Source organism: Xyrauchen texanus, chromosome 6 (assembly GCF_025860055.1).
Source record: "Xyrauchen texanus isolate HMW12.3.18 chromosome 6, RBS_HiC_50CHRs, whole genome shotgun sequence".
In the NCBI taxonomy this organism is placed as follows: domain Eukaryota; kingdom Metazoa; phylum Chordata; class Actinopteri; order Cypriniformes; family Catostomidae; genus Xyrauchen; species Xyrauchen texanus.
The window spans coordinates 37,835,299-37,848,229 of record NC_068281.1 but is presented as its reverse complement, the minus strand read 5'-3'; the positions used below and the strand labels follow the sequence as shown (position 1 = coordinate 37,848,229).

General features: G+C 42.8%; 1 protein-coding gene across 2 annotated transcripts in view; it reads left to right on the top strand.

Annotated features, from left to right (window-relative positions):
- The window catches only part of LOC127645475 (tyrosine-protein kinase JAK1-like), a 32,507-nt gene extending 19,844 nt beyond the window's left edge, over positions 1–12,663 (top strand). For both annotated transcript variants that reach the window (XM_052129102.1, XM_052129103.1), the window contains exons 17-24: positions 2,482–2,641; positions 4,286–4,380; positions 5,549–5,732; positions 5,834–5,958; positions 6,149–6,321; positions 7,860–7,977; positions 8,084–8,194; positions 11,120–12,663. In XM_052129102.1, coding sequence (XP_051985062.1) covers positions 2,482–2,641; positions 4,286–4,380; positions 5,549–5,732; positions 5,834–5,958; positions 6,149–6,321; positions 7,860–7,977; positions 8,084–8,194; positions 11,120–11,227 — 1,074 coding nt within the window. In that variant the 3' untranslated portion in view covers positions 11,228–12,663. The remainder of the gene's footprint in view (positions 1–2,481; positions 2,642–4,285; positions 4,381–5,548; positions 5,733–5,833; positions 5,959–6,148; positions 6,322–7,859; positions 7,978–8,083; positions 8,195–11,119) is intronic.
- Positions 12,664–12,931: the final 268 nt, after the last annotated feature.

The following is a 12,931-nucleotide window of genomic DNA, read 5'->3' as shown; positions in this document are numbered from 1 at the left end:
GCGCCTGTAGCCTCGACAGTCCCTGAGCCAGCGCCTGTAGCCTCGACCGTCCCTGAGCCAGCGCCTGTAGCCTCGACCGTCCCTGAGCCAGCGCCTGTAGCCTCGACCGTCCCTGAGCCAGCGCCTGTTGCCTCGACTGTTCCCGGGCTAATGCCAATAGCCTGGACTGACCAGAAGCCAGCGCCAGTGGTCATGCCCGTCCTAGAGCCTGCGCCCCTCGAGCCTCCCGAGCTTCCTAGAGCTCCGCCTTCCGAGCTTTCCAGAGCTCCGCCTTCCGAGCCTCCCGAGCTTTCCAGAGCTCCGCCTCCTGAGCTTTCCAGAGCTCCGCCTCCCGAGCCTCCCAGGGCTCCGCCTCTCAAGCCTCCCAGGGCTCCGCCTCTCGAGCCTCCCAGGGCTCCGCCTCTCGAGTCTTCCAGGGCTCCTCTTGAGCCTTCCAGGGCTCCGCCTCTCAAGTCTCCCGAGCCTCCCAGGGCTCCGCCTCTTAAGTCTCCCGAGCCACCCAGGGCTCCTCCTCCCAAGCCTCCTAGGGCTCCGCCTCCCAGGGCTCCATCTCTCAAGTCTCTCGAGTCTGCCAGGGCTCCTCCTCCCGAGATTCCCAGGGCTCCGCCTCTCGAGCCTCCCTCGACTCTGCCTCCTGAGCCTCCCACGGCTCCGCCCCCTGAGGCCTTGGAGCCTCCCTCAGCTCCGCCTCCAGAGCCTCCCTCAGCTGAGCCTCCCGAGCCTCCTACTGCTCCGCCTCCCGAGCCTCCTGTGGCTCCGCCCCCTGAGCCTCCCAAGCTTTCCATGGTTCCTCCTCCCTCGGCTCTGCCTCCTGAGCCTCCCACGGCTCCGCCCCCTGAGGCCTCTGAGCCTCCAGAGCCTCCCTCAGCTCCGCCTCCAGAGCCTCCCTCAGCTGAGCCTCCCTCGGCTCCGCCTCCCGAGCCTCCCTCAGCCTCCTGGCTCTGCCTCCCGAGCCTCCTACGGCTTCACCGCCAGAGCCTTCCAGGTCACCACCTTTGTGGCCTCCTCCCAGGCCTCCTGACCCTGTTCCCGTCCTGTGGCCTTCCCCAGGCCTCCTGACCCGGTCCCTGTCCTGTGGCCTCCTCCCAGGCCTCCTGACCCAGTGCCTGTCCTGTGGCCTCCTCCCAGGCCTCCTGACCCTGTTCCCGTCCTGTGGCCTCTTCCAAGGCCCCTGACCCAGTCCCTGTCCTGTGGCCTCCTCCCAGACCTCCTGACCCAGTCCCTGTCCTGTGGCCTCCTCCCAGGCCTCCTGACCCTGTCCCTGTCCTGTGGCCTCCTCCCAGGCCTCCTGACCCTGTTCCCATCCTGTGGCCTTCCCCCAGGCCTCCTGACCCGGTCCCTGTCCTGTGGCCTCCTCCCAGGCCTCCTGACCCAGTCCCTGTCCTGTGGCCTCCTCCCAGGCCTCCTGACCCAGTCCCTGTCCAGTGGCCTCCTCCCAGGTTTCCTGACCCAGTCCCTGTCCAGTGGCCTCCTCCCAGGCCTCCTGACCCGGTCCCTGTCCTGTGGCCTCTGCCCAGGCCCCCTGACCCAGTCCCTATCCAGTGGCCTCCTCCCAGGTTCCCCAAACCTGTCCTTGCCCGGTGGCCAGCTCCCAGACCACCTGAACCTGTCCTTGCCCTTTGTGCCCCCTTGAACTTCCTGCCTGCCATATGTGCCCCCTTGGACTTCCTGCCTGCCATCTGTGCCCCCTTGGACTTCCTGCCTGCCATCTGTGCCCCCTTGGACTTCCTGCCTGCCATCTGTGCCCCCTTGGACTTCCTGCCTGCCCTCTGTGCCCCCTTGGACTTCCTGCCTGCCCTTTGTGCCCCCTTGGACTTCCTGCCTGCCTTCTGTGCCCCCTGGACTGTCTGTCTTCCCCTCGTTGCCCCCTGGACTGTCTGTCTGCCCCTCGTTGCCCTCTTGGTCTGTCTGTCCACCTCAAGCTCCCCCCCAGTCATGGACATTTTTTGTTTTGTTTTATGTCACTGTGATCGTCTGGAATCCGATCCTTGAGGGGGGGCTATGTTAGGAATTCCTTGTCTTGTTTCACTGTTGCCCTCTGTCTGCCATTTTTGTCACCTTGCATTCCATAGTTTTCAATTTTGTCCCTTGTTTAGCTCCACTGTCTCACTTGTCATTGTTTAGAACTACACTTCCCAGAATCCACCTGCCATCATCACTGCCATTTTGTTCATTGTTTTCACCTGTGTCTCATTCTGTCATCACTCACTGTGTATTAAGCCCTGCTTTTTGTTCACTCCGGTTCGTTCGTTGAATGTTGTTAGCCTGGTGTGTGTTCCCTGCCTGTGTTTTCTAGTTTTATGTTTATTTCCCCATTGAGGGTTTTCCTTTGTGTTTTTTCTTCCTTGTTTACTTAATAAAGTTGAACTGCGATTGGATCCGCATCTCCTCGTCTGCTTCGCTGCCTCCATTCGTAACAGTCAGGAGTGTTTTTCTGACTATAACATTTGCAATGAAATCTTTCTGTCTGTGTGCTCTTAGAAAGAGCGATTCTATGAGGTGTGTGGTACACTGGTCACTCCCAGCATCAGTGAACTGGCAGATCTGATCTCCCAGTGCATGAACTATGACCCCAGAAAGAGACCGTTCTTCAGAGCCATAGTGAGAGAGCTGGACCGCATTAAAGAGCAGCGAGAGCAGGGTATACATCTCATCATCTTAATACTAACACTGGTACACATAATAGGCATCTAACTTTGCCAATTTATCCTGTGATTTTCAGTATTTAGAGTTTTCATCATCTAAAATACTTCAGTTAGGTATGATTAACAAGTTATTGACTAAGGATGAAAAACCATTATCAAACTGCCATATATATGTACTTATTGAGCAATAATAAATCGTTTTCTACACTGAATATAAACATAACATTTTGTAAAAATAACAACTTTTTGTATGTGTCTTATTAATGTAATAAACAATTTATAAATTATCAAGTAAGGGATAATCCATGGCTAGGTGTGCGTTAATCGATTTTAATGCACAATGTGGAGATGAAGAACCACCCGATGTGAAGCGGTTGCCTCCACGAAGTGCATTCAAATTGTTTAACACACATCTAGCTGTGGATTATCCCGTTTGAACCATGCCCGCATTGATTAGTTGCAGCTGTTATTGATTTTTACAGCACACATTTTGACTGGAAGACTAACAATAACGGTTAAATTTATCTACGGGTCATTAGATCTAGAGTTCTGCCCATTCTAAATCAGACACAGAAATAAAGTAATGTAATAATATCACAGTTTTTAGAGACCAAACACTCTTTAAAAACTGTGAATTTAAATACTCAATCCAGAAATAATAATAGACACATAATGGAAAAGGGTTGGCACTCCTCAGACTATGTAATATTTAATTCCTATTCTTTGCAGGCTTTGTCATTTTGAGACATCCATGTGGTAGCCATTAAGGCTGCATGACTGATTGAATTAAGAATGAAATTGCATGTGCCTTGCATGAATACAAAACTGGAAAAGGCTGCTTGTTATGAAACAGTCTCCATCTATTCAGAGCTTTAGTCAGCGATGTGTGATCACGGGGCACCCCCTAGTGGTTATAGACGGCACATGTTGAGCAGAGCAGTTTGTGTTTATCATATTACAGTTTATATCGTCTTTCCAGACAGCGAAATACCCAATTAAATAGTCCCGGTTTCCTTCTTTATCCTTTCGTGCAAAACAGCTGAATATCAAACCATACATTTCTTACAAGCTTTTTGGGTGAGTAATAGGGAGCTAATGAACACTGTTGGCTTTTCCTTTTGCTTCTCACAGTCGATTTAAAGATGGCATGACTTGATGTGATGGTTAATCCCAGTTCTGAGACTATATTCGCATTCGGGGGGTCGTTTGAACAGAGGAATAAAACTCTTACAATGTCTCATTACGGAGGAAAGCAGAGTAGGCTCATTAATATAGAACATGATAAAAACTGACTGGAACTACCTGTGCATTAAATGGTTTCAACACACGCATTCCATCCAATCAGAATTGAGTGTTCGAACAGGCCATGGTATAATTAACGATAAACTAATGCTTTACAAATACTTTATATTGTGTAGTTATTTTTAAATATTGCATTTCTTTTTTCCAATGATTTACACAGCAAAAAGAAGACATTTTATTTGTGGTCATAAACTTCCTTATTATTATTAATATTATTAATATTATTAGGATCACAATGTAGGATATACAAGAAATCTTTAAATGGTGAGTGGATTGCTAATGGCAGATTTCAAATCATACACTTTTGTTAACACAATTTCTTTATGTTCTACCTACAGAGATTCACATTTTATCTGGAGTAATTCCTCCACAGGAGACTGATCCCACAGATTTCAAGAGGAGATTCCTCAAAATAATCACAGAACTCGGAAAGGTACTGGACTTCTCTAGGTCTGTGAATGTGTACAGGATTCCTAATGAAATTTCTTTAATAAATTGGAGTCATTCCTAAAGGATCCTAATGAAAATGTTCTAATAGGATTCATCACACACAACACTTAACATAACGCTAGATCTTTTAGAATACATTTAAGTTCCCAATAGGACTATTATGATTACGTGAGGGATAATGTACTGTCAGCCGGTTGTTATTGCAAAATAAACCCAGACAGGGTGATCAGGACCCTTATGCAGGATTATATTGTACATGATCCTGCTCATTACACGGCTACTAACCAAATATATAAATACATGGACATTAAATATTGATTTGTGTTGAAATTATGTAATTATGTAAGAAGTAATAAATCTGAATTCTGTTGGTGTTCATTTTGTAATTAATGAATGTCTGACTGCTCATTATGCATCTTATTATAAGACTACAGTATTTGCCATATAAATAAATGTACATGAAACATTGATTTGAGTTTAAATGATTTCATAAGCATACTTGTATAGATCTTAAAGTGATCCCAGAAGCAGGTACGATGGCTCGCAATACCTAGATGAGTGGTCTGATTGTGTTGATGTGCGGTTGTTACTGAGAAATATCCGACCACTAGATGGTGCCATTGAACAATCAGTATAGTGTATTCCAGAGAGATGTGTAATGAAAAGAGGATAAAATACCCCTGTAGGACATCAATAGGACTAACCAATATCAGCTTATTTAATAAATTAGACATCACAAGACAACCACATCTGCATGAGATTTGAAACCACAGGGTTTACTAAAAGTATCTCTGCTATTAACGTCAAAGCATGAACAGTCATGCGCACAACACTAGCGCACATTGGCTACGCCGGAAAAGGTTTTAACGTGCATTGCGAAATCAAGGTATACCTGTGTAGATCGGTTTATGCTTAAGCCATTTATGACTTTACCCCGATCTATTCTGACCTATACCCCATCCAACCCCGAACTTTTAAGGCATTTACATTACCTTATACATTGTAAGCTTATTGAGCTTAATCGGTAAAAATGTTTGCATGTGAACATGCTCAGTATCCAATAAGACTTCTAAAAAGTCCATAAAATAAGTTTGATTGATTGTCAGTATATATTGTTTCGCAATGTATTGTGCTCTGTTTATCTTGTGCAGGGTAACTTTGGGGTGGTGGATCTGTGTCTGTACGACCCTAATGGAGATCAGACGGGTGAGCTGGTTGCCGTCAAATCTCTGAAAACAGAGAATGAGAGCAGCAATCTGAGGAGAGAGATCAACACCATCAGAAACCTATACCATGAAAACATTGTGAAATACAAAGGCATCTGCAACGAAGAGGGTAAATCATGAACACACACACACACACACACACACTCTTTCTCAAACCCTGCTTATATACACACAGTATCATATTGCTTGTGTTGAATGTAAATCTTTCAGGAGGAATGAATATCAAGTTAATTATGGAGTATTTGCCCGCTGGCAGTCTGAAGGATTACCTGCCCCGCAACAAAAACAATATCAACCACAAGAAACTTCTGCTTTATGCGCTTCAAATATGTCAGGTGATATAACCAGTTCAGCTACTTTACCCATGAACTAAGTTTCACTAACGCTCAGAAACCAAAAAAAATTATTAATTGTTTTAAGCTTGATGTAACTATGCTGTCTATTTAGGCAGCAGTATGACAGATCACCAGCCAGGAATATAAATGTTGTGGGTTTGACCTTATTATTTTGCTGTGTTTTTATCAGGGGATGGAGTATCTGGGTTCTCAGAACTACATCCACAGGGATCTGGCAGCAAGGAATGTGTTAGTGGAGAATGAGAGTCTGGTGAAGATCGGAGACTTCGGCCTGACTAAGAGCATCAAAGACAATGAGGACTATTACAAAGTGACAGAAGAACAGGACAGTCCTGTTTACTGGTAAAGGATCACTAATTTCTTATTTCAACTAATGTTGTTCTGCAAAATTCTCACAAGATTCACATTTGGTAGGTTTAGGGTTTAGGGTCAGGGTTCATCTGATTTCAATTCAGGACACTCTGGGCTGTCAGTAAAGGTTAAACTTTTGACGCACATGGCGCTGCTCTCAGTAAAGTTTGTCTTTGGGAGAAACGGCAACAAAGTTTGTAAGTTTTTACATTGAAACCTATTTGAGTCAAATGATTGGAGTCTCTAGTTTTATCAGATTTGCCATTTTGAAAATTATCAAATTATCATGAAATGGCACGATATTTAACACAATGAACACGAAGTGGATTATAGATTATCACATTGAGATTCAACAGGTTCATCCAAAAGCTGAAAAATGTTGGAGTTAGGATGAAAAAAAGGTGCTTTTCGAACAGTTCTGAGACCAGTGGAGACAGATAGCACACTGGAGGTTAAGTCATTCACTAAAATGGGAGCAAGGTAGCATCCTCAGACAAGTGCGTTCACTTGCCAAAAGTTCAGTTGGTGCAGATGATGCTTGTACCACTAAACATGGTTGGCAGACATGGGAAAATGTTAATCAGTACTTAGATTCAGAATGTTATTTTAAAATGGTTGGCAGTGATTGGAGGATGCTGACCATTACTTTGAATCAGAATTGATTATGCTAATTTCTAATTGGTAGAATGCTTCAGCACATGCTATCATTAGTTTGTTTGACTGTGCAAACAGTGAACATTGAGATTTAGTTGCCAAAGTACAAAAAAATATTGTAACAGAAAAGTGAAATAAAGTCAAATAATTTTATTTGAATAGTTTTTTTTTGTGCTTTTCCCAAATACATATTGTTCCAAAGCAGCTTTACAGAAAATCAGCTGTAATTCTCTGGAAACATAATAAACAATTTGATAAAAAATATGGAAAATTGACTTTCCAAAACTTGGCATTATTTAACATTTCACAACTTAGTCCCGCTGTCCACATATGAGGACATGTGAAAATATTGTGGGAAACTATTTGCTCTAAAAAAATATTTTTGTGCATTAGGGGCTATTAGTTATAAATCAAAAATGAAAATGGAAGATTTTGCACACAGCAGTCACACTCGGGTCTCAGGAGGCTACATATTAGTACAATGCATCAACACATATGTACATTATATGTACATTGTATCTAATGCTTTAGTGCATAGTACTTAAAAGACACCTAATATTTGTAATCATCTTTGACATTTAAATGCTTATAATAATTAAACAATATGAGCAAAATTGCGAGTTTTTAATACAACGATTCTATAAAGTTAATGTCTGAAACGTTTATTCACAAACAGCCGAGTTATCATATTAGCTGCCTATTATTATGACCTCCCATTTTATTCATGTTTTACCCTCTTCAACCTTGGAAATGAGCATTTATTATTGTCAAGATAGTTGTACTCAAAATAGTGATAGTTTATTAATAACACATAATCCATATTTACACTGAATATTAGCAGTGGCAGCTAAACACTGGTTGGATGCTATTTGTAGGTATGCCCCAGAGTGCCTGATTCATCGGAAATTCTATAAGGCGTCTGATGTGTGGTCGTTTGGGGTCACCCTGTATGAACTCATGACCTACTGTGACCGTGAGAGCAGCCCTCCTCAGGTGAGCCTCTGCACTTTATTTGAATGAAACCTGGTAATTAACATTTTCTGAATTTGATAAACACAGTGTCTGTTGTGTATATTACGGAATCTGTGTCTTTCAATAGATATTCCTGAAGATGATTGGTCGATCTCATGGGCAGATGACAATGGCCAGACTAGTGAAGGCTCTTGAGGATGGTTGGAGGATGCCGTGCCCACCATCCTGCCCTGAAATGGTAAGATATCTGCTCACCCCTTAGGAACAGCCTCTCATCTAACTCCATTGACAAAAAAAAGAGCTTATGCATAGAATATATGTGTGATTCTTCAATTATGAGCACTTTTGAATACTTGAAATCTTCAAACTACATTTAATCTATGTAAAACTTGTATCGCATGTCCTGGAATCAGGCCAGAAACACACTGAATAAGGAAATCATAGTGGCTAAAAGAAGCTATTCTGATAAGCTGAAAAACAAGTTTTCAGCTAATGACCCTGCATGAGTATGGAGTGGCCGGAAACAACTTACTAACTACAGGACACAACACTGTAGTGGACCAACAACTGTCTGATGACCTGAATGTGTTCTACTGTAGATATAACACAAAGATGGCAGCCTCGGTGTGGAGCTCTCCAATTCTTTTGTTGTTTTTGTTTGTTTGTTTAGTAATCTTTTTCCAATCAGATTTACCAGGGACGAACTGCTGAACATTCAGCAGCACATACTAAATAATCTTTGCCCGTTTTTTTCGGTGGCGCAGCTGTGTTATTAAAGAGACGCAGGCGAGGGAACCGAGCTGGCGCGCTGGTCAGACTTTGTCAGTGCAGCTTTCAAACAGCGCTGCCGAGTATTCATCCATAATCTATATTCTCACCCGTACAAACAAGACCTTTTCACCTCTGCTGCCTTGTTCTTTTGCAAACCTGCCTGAGTGAAGCCATTACAGACAGCGCATCACATCTGCCGGGCTTTCAGCCTTTCAGAGCGGTTCAGAGCGGCTCCTCCGCTTCCTGGTGGACGGCAGCGGCTCCTTCGTCTACTGGCAGATGGCAACGGGCTCCTCTGCCATCCGGTGAACTGCTCCAGTACCACTGGACCATACCTCCATGCCGTTGTGACCCTCCATCAGCGGCGAGGGCTCTGCAACAGCGCATCCCTCCTCTCTTCCCCCTCCCAGGTTTCGGCACCAATGTAACATGGTTCAATGATGAGAAAGGAGGAGGCGGGAACTGGCTGAGCAATCAGTTTAAACTTTTAATGACTCAAAGGATCTTTAAACACATCGGCACACACACACACAGCAGTCTGTGTGCGTCTCTCTCTCTCTATAGAACTGGCATTTCTGGCTCCTCTTTATCTCTCTCTCTGCTGATTGGGCTGATTCAGTGCCTGGCGTCCTTCATTACGACCTGGCCCACACCCTCTTTCTCGTCACAATTATATCATATTATATACAGTGGGTACGGAAAGTATTCAGACCCCCTTACATTTTTCACTCTTTGTTATATTGCAGCCATTTGCTAAAATCATTTAAGTTCATTTTTTTTCCTCATTATTGTACACACAGCACCCCATATTGACAGAAAAACACAGAATTGTTGACATTTTTGCACATTAATTAAAAAAGAAAAACTGAAATATCACATGGTTTTGGGTATCCTCTGCCATTCCTCCTTGCAGATCCTCTCCAGTTCTGTCAGGTTGGATGGTAAACGTTGGTGGACAGCCATTTTCAGGTCTCTCCAGAGATGCTCAATTGGGTTTAAGTCAGGGCTCTGGCTGGGCCATTCAAGAACAGTCACGGAGTTGTTGTGAAGCCACTCCTTCCTTATTTTAGCGGTGTGCTTAGGGTTATTGTCTTGTTGGAAGGTGAACCTTCGGCCCAGTCTGAGGTCCAGAGCACTCTGGAGAAGGTTTTCGTCCAGGATATCCCTGTACTTGGCCGCATTCATCTTTCACTCGATTGCAACCAGTCGTCCTGTCCCTGCAGCTGAAAAACACCCCCACAGCATGATGCTGCCACCACCATGCTTCACTGTTGAGACTGTATTGGACAGGTGATGAGCAGTGCCTGGTTTTCTCCACACATACCGCTTAGAATTAAGGCCAAAAAGTTCTATCTTGGTCTCATCAGACCAGAGAATGTTATTTATCACCATCTTGGAGTCCTTCAGGTGTTTTTAGCAAACTCCATGTGTCTTGCACTGAGGAGAGGCTTCCGTCGGGCCACTCTATCATAAAGACCCGACTGGTGGATGGCTGCAGTGATGGCTGACTTACTACAACTTTCTCCCATCTCCCGACTGCATCTCTGGAGCTCAGCCACAGTGATCTTTGGGTTCTTCTTTACCTCTCTCACCAAGGCTCTTCTCCCCTGATAGCTCAGTTTGGCCGGACGGCCAGCTCTAGGAAGGGTTCTGGTCGTCCCAAACATCTTCCATTTAAGGATTATGGAGGCCACTGTGCTCTTATGAACCTTAAGGGCAGCAGAAATTTTTTTGTAACCTTGGCCAGATCTGTGCCTTGCCACAATTCTGTCTCTGAGCTCTTCAGGTAGTTCCTTTGACCTCATGATTCTCATTTGCTCTGACATGCACTGTGAGCTGTATGGTCTTATATAGACAGGTGTGTGGCTTTCCTAATCAAGTCCAACCAGTATAATCAAACACAGCTGGACTCAATTGAAGATGTAGAACCATCTCAAGGATGATCAGAAGAAATGGACAGCACCTGAGTTAAATATATGAGTGTCACAGCAAACGGTCTGAATACTTAGGATGTGATATTTCAGTTTTTCTTTTTTAATAAATGTGCAAAAATGTCAACAATTCTGTGTTTTTCTGTCAATATGGGGTGCTGTGTGTACAATAATGAGGAAAAAAAATGAACTTAAATGATTTTAGCAAATGGCTGCAATATAACAAAGAGTGAAAAATTTAAGGGGGTCTGAATACTTTCCGTACCCACTGTAAATGTTATATAAGGAATATTGTAGGTCCTATGCTTTTAACGGTTTTATGTTCAAGAAAATAATTTCTGCTTTGGTTAAGTACAAGAGTATAGATGTAGTAGAAATAGAAAATTGTACCACACAGAATTCAAGTGAATTCTAGTCCACATTGTAGTCCAAATCCTTTAATGTGCTGTCTTTGGCTGCAGGTGTACACTCAGATGCGCAGGTGCTGGAGTCATGCCCCAGAGAATAGAGCCGACTTCAAGAGCCTGATCAAAGAATTTGAGTTTCTTCTCTCTAGAGAAAACAACTAACCTCCTTCCACCAGTTCACACAAAATGAAATCATGCTAAAAATATATTTTGTTTCATTCAACCAGCAGTGTGGTGGGTAAAGAATGTACTTACAGTTCATTAAACTGATTTGTGTAATGTCACAAAACATTTTTATTATATAATTACTTTAAGCCATATGCTATGCGTGACTGTGCTTTATTGTGAATATAGTCATGGCTAAAGGGCATTGTTAGGCACGACAAGCCGTGAGTGCCTTGTTGCTTGTGTAATCCAGTTACTGCATTATTAGTAAAAAAAACAGGACAAATTTTAAGTGCTGTAAGCGATTTTTATATGGAAAGGTATGCAAAAACGTTTTCCTACTCCCTGAAAGATATTAATGAAATAAGTGTCCTGAGATATCTCACCGTTCTCTGTGACAACTCTACACTCTGTAAACAGCGAACAAAAATGTGTCCGTGGTCCACGGTCTCTGACAATTTCTGCCAGTCAATCATTTTGTGTGTTCTCATAGTGTTGTAGTTGCAGTGAAATATTGAGGTTTAATGCCATTTTTATGCCATTTTTCCCATAACTGTTGTCAGTTTAGGGTGCATTTTGCTACTGTTGTGTTTGACAACCGAAGGATAATGCTTTTTTGCTCCGTGTCAGTGACAAATGTGTCTTTGATGTGAGGTGTTTTTGAAAGGGGGGCGTGGCTAATTCAATGGCTCAGCTCGTGAAAGTTCCAAAATGGCAAAAATCGCTTACAGCACCTTTAATTAAAACTGTTTTTTATCAAGCAAATTCATTACATGGCAGTGCTAGAAGATATACAATAGTCCCTGACATGTAAACTAATATTAACAGTTGGCCTTCACGATTGTTACACAGTGATACACAGCAGATGAACAGGTGTTTCTATATTATTAGAAATAGCTCTTACTATATTGTGTGTTTTGGAATGACTGCAACACTGTATTAACCAATCAGCATCCAGGAGTTGAACTATTCATTTTCTCATGAAAATGTAGTACTTTTATGTTGCATGTTGCTTTTTCTTTAAATCATTGCCAAATCTTTATCTACATCTTCTTGACATTTTGACTGTGTATTTTATGTATTCTTTCTAGGTTAAAACAACCCAGCATTTAAATAAAATCAAGAACTATAAAACTCCATTGATAGAATAGTAAAATCACATTTCAAAGTTTATGAATTATGAAAGATGTACACAGAAAAGCAAGAATATCAAAGGAAGCATTAGTGTTTGATGGACACACTTCTGTAACAAGATGTGATCTTTTGCGTTCTGTGTTTCTATTGAATTTAATGTTTCTAAACTTAAATGTTTACTATTAGTCATTGCTTCATCTATGAATCCGAATTCTTTAAGAAATATGTCTTTTATACAGTATTTTGCTTAATAAATCCGCTTAAAAAATTGGGAGTGGATGAATAGTTTTTGTCATTTCATTTTACGCGTTTTTTGTGTCTTATTGAATTCAATTAGTGTGTCCAAAAAGAGACATATATTTTGTTGTAAGAACATGTGGAATGTGTATGTACAATGTATCTAAAACAAAACCAGTTTTCACTTGTGTTTTATTAGATCACTTATAATGCCATGTACAGTAGGTTAGTGATATAGTTCATCATAGGACATCCAGGTCTTTCAAAGAGAGTGAGTGAGTCCACGACACCAGCTCGTCCATTTCTCGCTCCCAGTCCTGGCCTTCAGGA